Source organism: Gorilla gorilla, chromosome 7 (genome assembly GCF_029281585.2).
Source record: "Gorilla gorilla gorilla isolate KB3781 chromosome 7, NHGRI_mGorGor1-v2.1_pri, whole genome shotgun sequence".
NCBI lineage: Eukaryota > Metazoa > Chordata > Mammalia > Primates > Hominidae > Gorilla > Gorilla gorilla.
In genome coordinates this window covers 103,758,042-103,775,260 of record NC_073231.2, presented here as the reverse complement: position 1 = coordinate 103,775,260, position 17,219 = coordinate 103,758,042, and the positions used below count along the sequence as shown (strand labels likewise).

Here is a 17,219-nt window from a genome sequence, read left to right as displayed (position 1 = left end):
ACTGGGGTGGGTGAGGCATCACAGATGAATAAAATGAGCCCAGATAAAAGAAGGGAGAGGATAAGGGGAGAGGATGAGGGAATAGGAAGAAACCACAAATACATCAGCAAAGCAATCTTACTTCTGCAAGTCGTCTGATCCGAGTTGAGAATGTAGCCTTGTTTGCACCTGCAGACGTATGAGCCAGGGATGTTGATGCAGAAGTGGGCACAGTTATGCTCCAGGGTGCTGCACATGTGGGCCGCTGAAAGGGAAGACACAGGAAGGTAAGTCAACAGTGACGCCCTTTCTCACTCCATTCCAGCCAGCAAGCATTTATTCAGTGCCTACTCTCTCCTCTGGGCAGGACTCAGAGAAATAAGCTGCAGTCCCTACCCTCAAGGGGGCTCACAGTCCAAGGTGGACAAGACAGGGCCAGATAAAGGGCCATGGAAAATCAAAGAGAAACAGTGTTAGGCTGAACTATATGAAATTGCTGATACTTGATTGGTTTTGATCTACAAAAAAAAGCAAGAAATTTCCAATTCAACTTAATAATACCCATGTGGTGGGCTGGGGAATCAGAAAAGTTTGCCAGCATCAGAGGGGACTTTGACTTAAGTGTGGATTTTTAGGAAGCAGCAATGGGGCTGGAGGAAAAGCTATTAAATACGCAAGAATGTGTTAAAGAACCAACAGTTTCTCAAAATCATGTTTCAAGAGTAACGTAAATTTTTAATAGGCAAAAGTATACACACAATTTTGGAGTAAAAAATGCACTCACACGTTTCATGTTTCTGTAATCTTTATGTCTCAATTTAAGATACCTATTTAGCATCTTTTCTTTTCTTTCTTTTTTTTTTTTTTTTTTTTTTTGAGACAAGGTCTTGCTCTGTCTCCCAGGCTGGAGAGCAGTGGCACAATCATGGCTCACTGCAGCCTCAAACTCCTGGGCTCAAGCCATCCTCCCACCTCAGCTTCCTGAGTAGCTGGGACTACGGGCGTGTGCCACCATGCCCGGCTAATTTTTAAAATTTTTTTTGTAGAGACAGGGTTTCACTATGTTGCCCAGGCTGGTCTCAAACTCCTGGGCTCAAGCAATCCTCCCAATTTGGCCTCCCAAAGTGCTGGGATTACAGGCATAAGCCACCACGCCTGCCCTCTGCATTTAGTTCCTGAAGTACCTCAGCTTTCTGGTACATTGGTTCCTGCATAAGTCTGTCTGTAGCTCATAAAAATTCTCTTTTTTTAATGTCCTAATTTATGACTTTACTCAATGTAACTTGATTGTATTTAAAATTAACAAGCAACAGTACAAACATAACAAGTTACACAAGTGTTCTCATAAACAAAAAAGATATCTATATGTAGAAATATATTTTTATGAAGCTAAAATAAAAGGAGCTCTCAAAAGCTTAGAACAATTCCATTAATCCAGCGCTTATGAAAACTCAGCTGTGATTAAATCCATCTGAAGTTTATGTCTCTTTACATTGGAGTAAGAAATATGGTGGGCAATAAATGAACTAGGGAAGTAAAGCTGTTTCATTTCACAACAATACAATTTAGAATGTACTGTTCTGAGTTTGATTGTCTGTGTTTTGGTTCCTGTTAGGATACAAATAACACTAGGAAGGTTTGTAGATCCAATCAGTCATTTTTACTTCAGGGTGAAATAAACAGCTTTTTTTGTGACCTTGTACAAGTTTCTTTTATTGTTATCATTATTTTTAAATAAAATAGAAGTTTTCTCATTTTTAAAAATAGAGATGATGTCTTACTATGTTGCCCAGGCTGGTCTCAAACTCCTGAGCTGAAGCGATTCTCCTACATCAGCCTCCCAAAGTGTTAGGATCACAGACATGAGCCACCACACCCAGCCCTTTGTGCAATTTTCTTAACTTCTTTATAAGACATGAGGATAAAAATAGCACCTACCTCATAAGAACCTCAAAAAGGTTAAATTAATGGAGATGGTAGAGTGTTGAGAATAGTGCCTGGGGAATGCTGAAGATACCTGCTAACCATTTTATAGCAAAGGAGAATTATGGTGGCATTTCGTCTTATTTTACATCTGTAGGTTCATCCTATATATACTGACCTTCATCTCAGTTTTCACTCAACGTTAATCACAGATTCTATCAATGTTGATACATGTACTGTATTTCATGGAATCTAAAATGCACCCCAGTTTCAGAGATGTCAAACTGTGAAGACATGTTCAGTTGATCCTCATTCTTCACAGATTCCATATTTGTGAATTTGCCTACTCACTAAAATGTATTTGTAAGCCCAAACCAATACTCACAGCGTTTTCACGGTCACTAGTGGACATGCTCAGAGTGCATGAGCACTCAATTTAAAATATCTCTAAATTTAGTTTATTTTGTGAGACAGGTTCTTGCTCTGTCACCTAGGCTGGAGTACAGTGGCACAGTCACAGCTTGCTGCAGCCTCAATCTCCGGGGCTCAAGTGATCCTCCTGCCTCAGCCTCCGCCTCCCAAGTAGCTGAGACTACAAAAAAATGTGTTGCCTGGTGCAGATGTTCTCAGCTGAGGTTGAACAAGGAGCCACTCTGCCTTCTTTTTCAGCTTTCATTCTGTGAACAAGTATCCTTTTCACAGTCTACTTAGCACCATGGTTTTTTTGTTTGTTTGTTTTTTCATTTCTGTGCTTTCTGTAAGTGATTTTGCTGTTTAAAATGGTGATGCGCTGGCTAGTGTTCCTCAGTGCAGAAAGGCTGCGATGTGCCTTACAGGGAAAATATGTGTTAGGTAAGTTTCATTCAGTCAGGAGTTACCGTTGGCTGTGGGTCTGATGTTAATGAATCAATGGTATATATCAAATAAGATGTTTTCGGCCAGGCATGGTGGCTCACACCTGTAATCTCAGCACTTTGGGAGGCCAAGGTGGGTGGATCACGTGAGGTCAGGAGTTTAAGACCAGCCTGGCCAACATGGTGAAACCCTGTCTCTACTAAAAAAAAATACAAAAAGCAGTCAGGAATGGTGGTAGGTGCCTGTAATCCCAGCTACTCGGGAGGCTGAGGCAGGAGAATTGCTTGAAACCGGGAGGCAGAGGTTGCAGTGAGCTGAGATTGTGCCACTGCAGACACAGCGAGACTCTGTCTCAAAAAATAAACAAACAAAAAAAATAAGATGTTTTTAAACAGAAACACACATAAAACAAGGCTATGTATTGATTAGTTGACAAAAAATATTGTCACCAGAGGATTGCAGGAACCTAACCCTATATTCCATCAGGAATATATGGAGCAATGGTTTAGTATTCTCTAACTCAGTGTTTGCAGTGACTTTATAAAACATAATTATTGTGAATAATGAAAACTAGCTGTATTTTAGATTTAAAGATTTAATCAAAACCTTAGATCTAGTTTATCCCTCCCAATTGATTTATCCATTGGTCATATGACTTTCCTCATTTTATTTGGCCATTTCCCCATTGGTCAGCATTTGGATGGTTTCCAAGTTTTCACTTTCACAGTGTTGTGATGAACATTCCTGAACATGTCTCCTTGAATTCATGTACGATGGTTTCTGTAGGACTGGGTCTCACTTTAAACAGATATGGCCTGATTGCCTTCCAAGACAGCTCATGTCAGCAACGATGGTCCTAACGATTCCCATCCCCTCAAAACTTCAGTACTTGGTGTTATCAAACTTCAAGTTTTGACAATCGTATGGTGAGGGGTAATCATTATCCCACTTTTAATTTGCATTTGCTTTGCATCCTGAAAGACTCTCTTCTTTTCCTGGACTGCTGGAGTCAAATTACCCACGGGCAGAGGACATTTCTAAGGCACTCACAGCATGTCACTGTCTCTCTCCATAATTAAGGAAGTGTAGTGTGTAGGCAACCAACTACACGGCAGTCACCCACTGCCATGAGTGGGAGGCCCAAGTGATGTACCTGGTGCCTGTCTTCTTGGTGAGACCCTAACAGACAAAATAAGAAGACAGGAGATGTGAGGCAGAGAAAATATCTGGCGGGCAGCAGGCAGCATCGTGGGGAGAGGATGACTACTGGAAATAGACCGCCTGAAGGCTCAGCTTCGCCACTCCCTATGACCTTGTGCAAATGACTTGGTTTCTCTGAACTCCACTTTCTTCACCTATCAAATGCGGAAATTAGGCCAGGCATGGTGGCTCATGCCTGTAATACCAGCACTTTGGGAGGCTGAGGTGAGCAGATCACTTGAGTCCAGGAGTTTGAGACCAGCCTGGCCAACATGGCAAAATCCCATCTCTACTAAAAACATAAAAATAAGCTAGGCATGGTGGTGGGCTCAGCTACTTGGGAGGCTGAGGCAGGAGAATTGCTTGAAACCGGGAGGCAGAGGTTGCAGTGAGCTGAGGTCGCGCCACTGCACTCCAGCCTGGGTGACAGAGAGTGACTCCATCTCAAAAAAAAAAAAAAAAAAAAAAGTTAGTGGGGAGGGGGAATTAAAAGAACTATTGCATTGGGTTTCAGAGTGACAGCTTGTTACTAAGGCTTATTTTGGCCATGTGCCATAAGAGAAACTGGAACTAAAAGATTATAACTTGGTGTAATGGAAAAGGCACTGGATTGGGAGCTAGAAGACTGTGCTCTAGTTCCCCTCTACCTCGAACAAGTGAGGGAAGTTCTGGGAAATCAGGTAGCTCTTGTAGGCTATTTCTTTACCTGTAGAGTAAAGGCATGGACAGCCTCTAGGGACCTCAGTACAGACACCTATTATTTAATCTGGTACCTGGTTTTTCTAGAAACTGCCCTTCCTTCTCACTCCAGACACCTTGCATCGGGGAGCTGCCGTGGTGGTCTGAGGTAGTCCCACTCCTGGCCACTGTTGGTTGGTACAGGGTTTGACAATCAGAGTCCTTTACTGGCATTTAGGAACCAGAACTGAATAAAAGGAGGCTCAAACTGAGAACAAGTGAGCCTCAGGGGCTGGTGGGGCCATGCTTCCTGACTGTGGACTGGAGAAGGAGAGGAGTGGAGGGGAGATGCAGTGAAAGCAGGACCCTCACAACTGCCATCCTTATTTCCATGGATAATATAATGCACTCCCCCAACTTTTAGAAAAAAATGGAATTCCTGACACTTTCAACCAAAAGAATCTCAAACACCTTCACTAAACTAGAATAAAACTTTCCCATCTGTAGAATGCTGTGGGTGAGTGCTGAGTGACTTTCAGAGCATCCAGGCCTCATGCCTTGCCCTCTGTGGGATGGGCCTTTGCGGTGAGAGCCAAGGGGAGACCACAGCCTTGCCTCCTCCACTGGCCTGCTGGAAACAGTCCTATGAGCCTCATTTATCAGAAGGCCCTCTGGGTTTACACTCAGCCAAGGCCTTGTGTTCAGCGGGGAGGAATAACTAATCAGCAGCCTAAGTCATTGGTGGGATTGGATTTGTTGACTAGGAAATAAGAACAGTCTTTTTTTAATGATTGTATGAATGACTAAAGGAGTGGTCAGTGTAGGGAGGTGGGCTGGAGGTCTTGTATTACTGGGCACAGTAGACTCAACGTTTGTGAAGTCAGTCCAGCCTCCCCACTTCACATCAGGACCTCAAAGGGGTGCCATCAGTGTAGACTGCCCAGGCCAGTTCGTGAAGGGTGTGTCCTAGGAATACTATTAGGGCCTTAAATTGTGCCTGGCCTGGGTGGGGTGGGGCTATTAGGGTAGGAACAGCCTGGCTCCCTGCTCCAAAATACCAGATGAGGCTGATAAAGTCAGCACCTAGAGGTTAATTAAAAGCAGTCTCGCCCAGGTGGCAAGAATCACCAGAACACTCGGGACAGCGTTTTCAGCCCATAGATTCCATGTTTTCTCTTACTGGGTGGCAAAAATGGCAGACTCCAGGATGTGTGGGTTTTGGTCATCTTGTAGACAGGACCTCAATTCACAGGGCACCTGGCCTCTCCCTGGTGGTCTCAAGGGTGGCCTGAGAATGCAACCTCAGGATTCCCCTTGCTGTGGCTGGTATGGGAAGTCCCTGCCTGCAAGTATAAAGCCTCCACTGTGCTCAAGATTGTACAGCCAGACAGCCAAAGAGAAAAAGCCAGGACTCTCACCCAGCGAGGTCTGGCTCCAGAGTCTAATCAATTCCTCACTGTATGATAAAGGTCCTGCCTGGATCATACCCAGACACCACCCGTCCCAATCTGCAGATGCAGCACTGATTTTCAGTTCTGCCTGCAGAATGCCTAGGCTCACGTCTCAACTCTACCACTTACAGGCCAGGCACAGTGGCTCATGTCTGTAGTCCCAGCACTTTGGGAGGCAGAGGCAGGAGAGCTGCTTGAGCCCAGGAGTTCAAGACCAGCCTAGGCAACATAGTAAGACATTGTTTCTTTTTAAAAAAATAAAAAAATAAAAATTATTCAGTCATGGTGGCGCACACCTGTAGTCCAAGCTGGGATGGAACTTTGAGGCGGCAGTGAGCTATGATGTCCAGCCATCATCATCATGATGAAGCTATGACATCATGCCACTGCACTCTAGCCTGGGTGACAGAGTGAGACCCTATCTCAAAAAACAAAATAGAACAAACAAATAAAAACAAAAAAACAAGCTCCAGCACTTACAGGTTTGTGACCTTGGACAAGTTATTTAACCTCTTTGGTTCTCAATTTCCTCTTCCATAAAATGGGAACTATAAGAGCATCTACTTGACAGGTTTGTTGTGTGAATAAAGTGAGTTAACATACACTAATAGCCTGAAACAACACATGCATACATTAATATCAAGAAATGTTAGTGATTATTAGTATCACCTCATCTTTAAAGCTCTCCTGGAGCCCCCAGGCAGACCCTGACAATTTCCAGTTCTGTAAAATAGGGATAATAGAGCCAGGTATAGTGACATGTAGTCCCAGCTACTTGGGAGGCTGATGTGAGAGGGTTGCTTGAGCCCAGGAGTTCGAGGCCAGCCTGGACAACATAGTGAGACCTTATCTCTTAGAAAGAAAAAAAAAAAAGATAATGATAGTACCTATCTCAAACGGCTATTTTAAGTATTAAATGGAATACTGTATTTGAAAGTACCTAGCACAGGACAAGATTAGCTATTATTGGGGTACAGTTTGTGAAAGGAAAATAAAATCTCAGGATCCCAAATCACTATGCCAAAAGGAAAAAAATTAAGCTAAAAGCTGAGTAATGCAAGAAACTGCCTTTGCTTTTGTTCCTAAGCAGATAGCTACAGATAAAAGGTTAAATATCTGCATAAGTAGCTACTCTATGTTCACCTTATCTTATGTAAAGTGTTGATTTACTGAGCACTAGAGGAATACATAATTGACTGTTCCCCTACCTGCTCCTTTTCTCTTGCAACATGTGGATTCAGTAACGTGACCATGCCCTCCCTCTCTCCCTTTTAAATACTGAAGCCCTCAAAATCATCTTTGGAAAAAGGCACAGACCAGAGATTGTTCCTGTGATTTTGTGTTCCTTTTCTCCAGGCATGTCCTTAACCTTGGCAAAATAAACTTTTACATTGATTGGGACTTGTCTCAGATACTTTTTGGTTTACAGGTTCAACGAATGTTTAAGGAACAAATGAGACTTCCCAAACCTCAGAGATGTCATCTGCAACTTGGAAAATGCTCACCATTTTTGTCTGATCATTTGAGTGCAGATCAAAACTGAGGCCGTCTGCCTAGCCCATCGGTCCTCAGTGTATTTGATTGTAATAATACATAACACAGTGCACACTGAATAGGGCTCTACCATTTACAACACCTGTTCACTCATCTACTTTCTGCGTATAAAATCCCCATTTTACAGATGAGGCAACTGAGGCTCAGAGAGCACAAAGGATTTGCTCAAGTTTGTACAACTAGAGTCAGCTCCTCTTCCTCCTACGAAGGCTGCCTTCAGAGTTTCACCTATTTTAGGTGAATGCCAATTGCAAAGTAGGTTTACCTGGCCAGGCTGGACTGTGGAGGTGGCCACCAGAAAATGGTTTACCTTAAAAGAGGAATTTGTAATTCCCAACATGCAGAGGAGTGAAATGAGCAAGAGGTTTGGAATTAGCATCCAACTATCTCTTGGCTATTTGTTTTTCAGGTGATTCACTTAGCAAGTTCCTTAACCTGTAAAAAGAGAGTGGCAAGAGTGTGCTGCCTGCCTCCTGGGGCTTTCTGCGATAACATAAGGGAAAGTGCTTTATAAATGTTAGTTACTACAGTCTTTACCGTGCAGTTGATAAAGAGGCCCTGGGGCCTCTTCAACCTTTCAAGACGGCTGCTGAGTCTGCTGAGCAAAGCCGGGCAGTGCAGTGCAGTGAGAGACAGCAGCCCTGTCTCCTGCAGAGTGGATGGGGGGACTCACAGGGGATTCATTTCTCAGGCACAGGAACAAGTGGGATAACGCTAATGTTTTCTTAGAGCTTCCAGATTATAACAAAGAAGATGAAGGGAGGAAAAGTCCAAACTGCCTTTTCATTTTGCTGCCTTGCCATAAAGCACACAGAGATGGTTTTTCCACAGACAAGTCCACATTGGTATATCCTATTCGACACCAGGATTGCGGGGGCAGGGGGAGGGGGGCGGTCAGTCCCATTGTGTAGCTCCTCAGCCTTATCATGTTATCTTTCCATTTTCTGATAAATACAGAAGGCTTATAAAAAGAACCCCTCCATTAAAATTTTCCAACACAAATGAATAAACTGTCAAAATGGTTACAGAACCAATTTCCCTTTTAATATTTTCAGGAAAGGGGAAACATAAATTCTGCAGAAGTCATTTAAAGTCATAAACCTTGAAAATGTTTGCAGTGTGTTCTGCTGATTGAAGTGTTCCAGCTGACTTAGACCACAACACACCACAACAACACAGCCTCTGCAGTGCCAGGGAAATGGCACTTCTGAACACTTTCCAGGTGGCATTGCAAGGAAAAAGGTTCTTTTTTTCTTCATGGCATTCATTTCTTAAGTAAATCTTTTGATTCTGGAGTCAAGAACAAATGAGATCTCTGTGCTTTTTGAAGTTAGTTCTCAGCAGGGGATTTTGTTTAATACACATCAAAAGCACATTGTTCTTCCCTGGGGCCTATATCTTAGAGGTCTAGAATATGTCACATTCTGAGAACCCCCTCCTGGGTGCCCTCTCCTGGGGAGTTGGTGCTGAGTCTGGCTCTAAAGCTCATTCTCCACTCTGCTCTAGGAAAAGATATTTTACATTTTACAAATAGATATTTACATATAGATAATTTACAAATAGATATTTAAAAATAGATTATTTCCTTTTATTTCCCCACCAAAGATTCATGGTAGCTGGAGGGGACAGGGACCACTGGGAATGGACAAGTCAGGGTGGGACATTGTTTACCAAATCAGGATGCGAGTTTCCTGGATTGGGCGGCTGGCCCCCTGCCCACCCGGAGGAGGAAGGAACAAAAAGGCAGCCGCCGAGGCAGGAAACTGGGGAGAATGCAGGCTGACCTGCTGAGAAGAGTGGGGGCAGCAGCAGGAGTAGAGATAACTGGAAAGTGCGTGGGAAGGAAGGGAGAGAGAAGCCCTGTGGAAAAGAGGGTTAGAAAGCAAAAGAGGGAAGAAAGCTTCCAACACAGAAGAATGCAGCTCAGGGGCTCCGAGAGGCATCTTCCTGCAGAAAGAGTTGGCAGGTGAGGAGTGGCCCCTACAATCTTACCAGGTGGGGAGCTGCCAGGACCCCTTTGTATACGCTGGACCTCTTTGTCAGCTGAGAAAACATCCCCTGCCAGCACCACCATGGGGCAAAAATGCCTTGGTATTCCACACCATCCAAGGAGAGATTATGTTACTTTTTCTGCCCTTCCATTCCTATCCATACTCCAACTCATGAATTCCAACTTAGGGAATTCCAGGGCAGCTCCATGTGCTGAAGAAAAACTCTGTCTATCTACTCTTCCTCATTCTGTGGTTTGGGCTTACGTGTCCCTTCCCCAGGGCAATCTCCCTGAGCATCCAGGCCTAGATAAGGTCCTGGGGTTGCACACTCCTTCATGTCCTAAATTCTTCCTCCATTACACTGTGACAACTATAGTTACTTATTTGTATAATTATATATTTAATGTCTGTCTTAGCTGGGTGCTCATGCCTGTAATCCCAGCACTTTGGGAGGTTGAGGCAGGAGGATCGCTTGAAGCCAGGAGTTTCAGATCAGCCTGGGCAACATGGCGAAACCTTGTCTCTACAAATAGTTAAAAAATAAGCCAGGCATGGTGGTACACACCTGTAGTCCCAGCTACTCATGAGGCTAAGGCAAGAGGATCACCTAAGCCCAGGAGTTTGAGGTTACAGTGAGCTGTGATCATGCCACTGCACTACAGCCTGGGTGACAGAGCATGACCCTGTCTCTAAAAGATAAACAAATAAAAATATGTGTCCCTTGGCCAAAGTGTAAGCCCCTGGAGCACGTTGTGTTTATCTTGGCCTTTGCTGAAAACCTATTGCCAGCACAGTACCTGGGACATAGTAACACAGAATGAACACTTGAAGATGAATGAATGAATTCTAGTGGTTCCTCTAGAAGAGTGACAAAGGAGCAGGACTTACTGCACAGCTTCTTCTGGAACACGGAGGTCAGCGTCTCAATCTGGCTGAAATTGGCCACAAGGAAGACATGGTCCTCATGGGGCTCACTCCCAATGGACTTCAAGGTGTTGAAGTCTACCTGGCCCACACCAATGGCAAAGATTAGGATGCCCGTGTCCCGTGCCTTAGCAGCCACCTCGGCCACGGAGTCCTGAGGTCTCCCATCCGTCACGATCATTATGACCCGTGGCACATTCTCCCTCAGGGGCCGGGCCCCCTCTGCTTCTGAGAATGCGATGTTCAGGGCATACTGGATGGCCAGCCCCGTCATGGTGCCCGTGGACAGATGCCGCATCCTCTTGACAGCACGCTCCACCTCGGACTTCCTCTTGAAGGTCTTGAGGGAGAACTCATTCTTGACAGTGCTGCCATATTGGAGCAGGCCCACTCGGGTGACATCAGGACCAATGTCCAAGAATTGCAAGATGTCCACGATGAACTCCTTGACCTTTGCATAGTCATGGGTGTTGACACTGCGGGAGCTGTCAATGATGAAAACCAGGTCTGCCCGCTTGTTCTCACAGGAACTCTCTGGGGAAAGAGGAGAGGTCAAATACATTAGAAGAGAGGCCAGGTGTGGTGGCTCACACCTGTAATCCCAGCACTTTGGAAGGTGGGTGGATCACCTGAGGTCAGGAATTCAAGACCAGCCTGGTCAACACTGTAAAACCCTGTCTCTACTAAAAATACAAAAATTAGCCGGGTGTGGTGGCGGCACCTGTATTCCCAGCTACTCGAGAGGCTGAGGCAGGAGAATCACTTGAACCCAGCAAGCACAGGTTGCAGTGAGCCAAGAGAGTGCCATTGAACTCCAGCCTGGGCAGCAAGAGTGAGACTGCATTAAAAAAATAAAAATAAGAATAAAAACATGAAAAGAGAGTTAAGGACCCAGGGCAGACTGGCTATTGTTGGAAATCCTGGGGCTGATGATCACCTTTGAAACCTCCTTCATCAATTTTCCTCCCCGCTCATGAAAGTTATAAGGGTATATTTGTGCATGGCTGGAAGATCATGACTACTGGCTATAATCAGATAGCAATCCTTTTTACAAGATAAATGAATATATTAGTTTCTAGAAAGTTGCCAATGCAGTTTTTATGTAACCAAACACCTGATCAGGGTCAAAATTATTTTATTCTTTACTGCATGACACATAAGCTTGGCTGGGCACTGCAGAGAATATAACAGAAGCTTAGGACAAGGTCCAAAGTTAAGGAGCTTCCAATCTACCTGGGGAGAATTAACTAATAAAACCATGAAAGAATAACTGGCGTGAAAACTGTGTCGTCCTGACAATAGCTGCTAAGAGAATAGGGATATGAATGGGCTGGGGTCAAGGAGATGAGACGTGAGCTGACCTTATAGATGCATGGTGTTTAGATTAGAGAGAAGGAGCACATGGAGTGGATCACATGAACCAAAGCCCAAGACGGAATGAATGTGGTGGGTAACAGAATAAGTGATGAGACCTTGTAGTAGAGGGTATACTAGGAGTTGCAGGCAGGAATTAGTTGGACAGATGGCCTGAAGCCAGTTTAAAAAGACCTTTCCTTTCAGACTGAGAAATATGTACATGATGCCACCAGTGTGGGGCATCTTAGCATCATATTATGTAACTCACCTCTCCCATAGGGAAGTTACATAATGAAAAGTCAACAGAGTCTGGCAGTGGTTTGCAAGATGGATGGTATACACAATTTCCGGACTAATCTCATTGAGAAGGTGACTCAGATCTAATCCTAGGACAGTAGTGGAAATGGAGAAAAGGGGACCTGACTAAGAAATATTTCAACAAAGGACACAGTTAAATTGGAAAAAGGCAAATGTTAAGTCCCTTACCACCATGACTACCATAATTATACCTTAAGCTTCTAAGCAAGAAGACTGTAAAGGTTTGAGTCCATAGACAAACTCATCCCTTTTGTGTTTCTAGTACGAGGATGATATTGGATGAGATGAGAGGCCTCCAGCTTCAGTGGGTGGAGGCTGGGCATTCCTGTTGGGAGTTTCTCGGATATTCTGAGCTACTGCCTTTCACCAGGGTGAGTCCCTCCTCCCCCATTCTCTACTCCCTTCCCGGACTTTGCAGCTGAATCAGGATTTGAAAGGGATTAGAAAAGGGATCCCAAATGCTTGCCCTAAATCCTAATCACCACAGCTGCAAGAAAGAGAGAGAAAGCCAAAATGAAACAGTAAAGCTAGTCATAAAAATGAGAAGTGGGAAAGGCCCGTGAAGTCATCCTGTCCAGGCCAGCTTGCCAGGCTGTGACTCGTCCCTGAGTGCCTGCACACACACCTCATCCTTGCCGCCTCACAAGTCTAATGATTTTAGGGGAGGAGGCACCCACAAACACCAGTAGCCTGGCAAGAAACCAACCTTCTGACATACCCATGCATAACCCTGAGGGCTGGGTGAGTCCGGGGTGAGTGTCTCAAAACAGAGGCCCCAGAAAGTGAGCCTTTGAGGGTTCAGCGATAAGATCTATATGAAACCTAACATTTCCAGAGCACTTTGTCACTTGGTGTGATTTGATTTTCAGAACAAGTTTTTGAGAAAGGATCAAGAAGCATCATACCCATTGCATAGATGAGAACATGGGAGCACTGAGAGTTTGAAATCTTTCATAATTTAGAAAAAGAAAAAAATATACAGAGGTGCAACCAATATCCACCTCGTTGGGCAGCTGTAAGAATTTAAGGAAATGATATAATGAAGGATCCAGCACTTGGGAACTCCCGACGTGTGCCGGCTGCATGTACAGGCTCTCCCCACCCCTCCATCAGCCCTCACTCGTGTCCAGCCCCAGGCTGGGTAGGGGCAGGGTTACAGCTATGGCTGTGTGGTTGGTGCTGCACACAGGCACCTGCTCAAGGAGGTGAGAGGAACTGAAATCCAGCCAAGCCCTGAGCCCCAGGGGCTGAGTCCACCCTAAGAGGCACCTTAAGGGGGGTGCTTTTCAGCCAGGTGCAGTGGCTCACGCCTGTAATCCCAGCACTTTGGGAGGCCGAGGCGGGAGGATCACAAGGTCAGGAGATTGAGACCATCTTGGCTAACATGGTGAAGCCCCATCTCTACTAAAAATACAAAAAAATTAGTCAGGCATGGTGGCACGCACCTGTAGTCCCAGCTACTTGGGAGGCTGAGGCGGGAGAATCACTTGAACCCAGGAGGCGGAGGTTGCAGTGAGCTGAGATGGCGCCACTGCACTCCAGCCCAGGTGACAGTGCAAGACTCCATCTCAGAAAAAAAAAAAAAAAGGCAGGAGTGCTTTTCTAATTTTCATGAAGGCTCCTGTGGTTTAGCATACAGCCCTGGGTTGGGCCAGTAGATGATGGATCTGCAGATCCCAGGAAGGAGGACAAGGGGGAGCATTCCCAAGACTCAGGCAGGCCCTCTCCAAGAGCCACACCTGCCCGACCCTTCATGTCTGAACTTACTGCAGGGAGAATGTGACCCAATAATCTTTACCTGCTGAGAAGAGGGGCCAGGCTTAGACCCTGCCATGGAGGAGGATATTAATTAAGGCACCTTTGAAGGGAGGGAAATTCACACAAGACTCGCACTCTGAGAACTCTCTTCCTTTGGAGATCTTTGGAAGTAGCAGAGCCTCCTTGGATTGGGCCTTTATTATGGGTCTTAGTCATGGTGTCAATATCTATCCAAGCATCACAATCAATTTAAAGGGAAGCCTGGAAGTTCCATGGAGAATTGTGTGCTAAACTGGATTCTTTCCCTTCAAAACAAATGGGTAGTTTCCACAACACCTGCACATGTACAAAAACACCACAAAGGTTCAAAATGTTGTTGGAGGTTCCAAGAAAGCTGTAATTCTGAGTTGAAAACACCAAGTCCTGGCAGCCCAAGTAACTGAATTTTCTTCAAAATGTGTCCTTGGGTCCCTTGAGGGCTCAGAACCACAGTCTCATAGCTTGTCCCTGAAAGGGCTAGTTCAATGGTTCTCAAACTCAAGTGTGCATCTCAACTCTGTAGAGGACTTGTTAAAAACTAAGACCAGGCCAAACGCACAGTGGCTCATGCCTGTAATCCCAGCACTTTGGGAGGCCGAGGCAGGCGGATCACCTGAGGTTGTGAGTTCAAGACCAGCCTGACCAACATGGAGAAACCCCATCTCTACTAAAAAAAAAAAATAATAATAATAATACAAAATTAGCTGGGTGTGGTGGTGCATGCCCATAATCCCAGCTATTCAGGAGGCTGAGGCAGGAGAATCGCTTGAACCTGGGAGCTGGAGGTTGCTGTGAGCCAAGATCATGCCATTGCGCTCCATCCAGCCTGGGCAACAAGAGTGGAACTCCATCTCAAAAACAAAAACAAAAACAAAACAAAACAGAACAAAACTAAGACCAGTGCACCACAACCCCAGAGCTTCTGATTCTGTAGGTTTCCATTTCTAACAAGTTCCCTGGTGAAGTCAATATTACTGGTCTAGGGACACACACAGGTCAAAGAAATAGAGAGCTCTCTGGAGAAAAGAAGTTCTATAAAGTCTTGACCTTGCTATCTCACTGGGAATTCCCCAAGGTTAGGAAACTAGTCTCATTTATCTTTGTAGGCATGCAGTTGGAAACACAGAAAGTCTTCATTCAACATCTGTGGAATTAAATGGAATTCTGGTGGAAGCAAGTCTTCAGGTGAAAGAGATTGAATCAGCGCAGTTAGTACAAAAAGATGATGACAAGCACGAAGCCAAAATGTTCTAGAGGAGATGTGGTCCTGCTAATGGAGTCATAGATTCTAGGACCCAAATCTTTGCCATTTTATGAGGGACCATAACCACTTCTGAAGTTTGATTCATGGAATCACAGACTAGTAGAATCTTAGAGGCCGAGGGGTCCCAACAGAGTCCAAGTCACTCATTTTACAGTAAGGAAAACTGAGGCCCAGAGAGTTGACTCTATCTCTGCAAGGCCCTCATGGCTCACCATGGTCAGATCTGATGCCCTTTCCATCGTCTCATGGCAGGCACCCTTAGGAAATTATCAGTACAGCCTGCATTATGATAGGAGCTTTGCAAATACCTGGGAACACTCTAAAACATTTGCTGTGAAAAGCTTCACAGTTTCTCCACATGGGAACTGTTGAGAGATGTTTCCAGGAAATGGATTTCCTTGGTGTGTGTTCTTCTTATGCTGACAACTGGTTCTGATGAAGGACATCCTGTCTCCTTGGCCTGGGAGAAGAACATACAATGATCTTCCTTCTGGCCTCTCATGACAGGGTTTTCAGCCACAGTTGGAGGACAGTTTGTGGGCCCATAATAAAACGTCATCCCTCTAACCATAAAGTGATGATCTGGACTCTGTTAACAGCTCTTCCAGTACTGTCAGCTTGACTCCAAAGTCCATGTATTGGGCAAATGAGTGTCTTTTACTCTTCCAGAGAAAGGGAACTGAGCCAGGACAATTTTAAGCAACATTCCTACTCCAGCAGAATGACAATGTGCAATGTCAGAACTACTTCCTCCTCTCAAGATTGCAGCCTTGTCACTAATCAGCCTCTCTCCCGTTCTGGCTAAATTCAATCATGGCCGTGTAATCATACTGTAAATATTTGGTGCCATCTGCATGGGGAAGTTAGGACACATTTGGAGAAGGAATGAATATGAATCTCCATGACAAGGGTAAAATCATTTCATCTGGAGACCAAAGGGGGCTCTGAAATCCTAAGTGAAACAGTATTAGAGTCCTATGATCCCATGCAAGCCCAGCCTCTGCCACTTTCTGTCCAAATGATCTTGAGCTTCTCCTTAACCTGTGTGACCCTCAGTCTCTTCCTCTGCAAAATAGGGATAATAATACCTTACAATACTGTTGTGAGACTCAAAAGAGAAAATAATCGTAATTTATAGCTAATATTTACTGAGCACTTAATTAGTGCCAGGCCTTGTTCTGAATGGTTTACAGGTGTTGGCTTGTTTATTCTTCACACACACCTTAGAAAGTAGGAAAGAACACACCTTAGAAAGTAGGTGTTGTTACTGTTCTTTAATAGATGAGGACAGTGAGTCTAGAGAGGTTAGATAACTTGCTTGAGTTCTCCTATCTAGTATAAAAGTGAACTAAATATGGCCTGAGAATGACTCCATGCTTCTATATTTCAGTCTTTGTGGAAAAACTGCAACCAAGCTTAATAAGTAGACAAGATTGAAAACCTAACTTAGGAGTATGCACCTGTAACAATAGCTGAGTCTTGGCCAATCCCAGCAGCCGTACTTCAACCATTCATACACTACTGAGTGTTCAAACTGTGTTCAAATAAGACAAATGCCAGCCTGTAGCCAATCCACCCGCTGTGTACCTCACTTTTGATTTCTGTACATCATTTCCCTTTTTTTGTCTAAAAATCTTCCACCACGTGGCTGTACTGGAGTCTCTGTGAATCTGCTGTGATTCTGGGTGCTGCCCGATTCACAAATTGTTCATTGCTCAGTTAAACTTCTTTAAATTTAATTTGGTTGAGTTTTTTCTTTTATCACTAGGAAGTAGAGGAGCTGGGATCTGAACCCATCGTGATGGCTCCGTAGTCTGCACTCTTAACCACCAAGCTATACTCATGATGAATATGAAATGATTTTGTCCTTTTAGATCTGCCATTTCCAGAATACTCAAGATGCACCAGGGCTGGATTGGCTCTCTGGGG

At 44.6% G+C, this 17,219-nt stretch overlaps 1 protein-coding gene across 3 annotated transcripts in view; it reads right to left on the bottom strand.

Annotated features, from left to right (window-relative positions):
- The window catches only part of MATN2 (matrilin 2), a 165,532-nt gene that overhangs the window by 92,751 nt on the left and 55,562 nt on the right, over positions 1-17,219 (bottom strand). For all 3 annotated transcript variants that reach the window (XM_004047338.5, XM_004047339.5, XM_055348064.2), the window contains exons 3-4: positions 10,520-11,089; positions 122-244 (exon numbers count right to left, since the gene is read on the bottom strand). In XM_004047338.5, the coding sequence (XP_004047386.4) occupies positions 122-244; positions 10,520-11,089 (693 nt within the window). The remainder of the gene's footprint in view (positions 1-121; positions 245-10,519; positions 11,090-17,219) is intronic.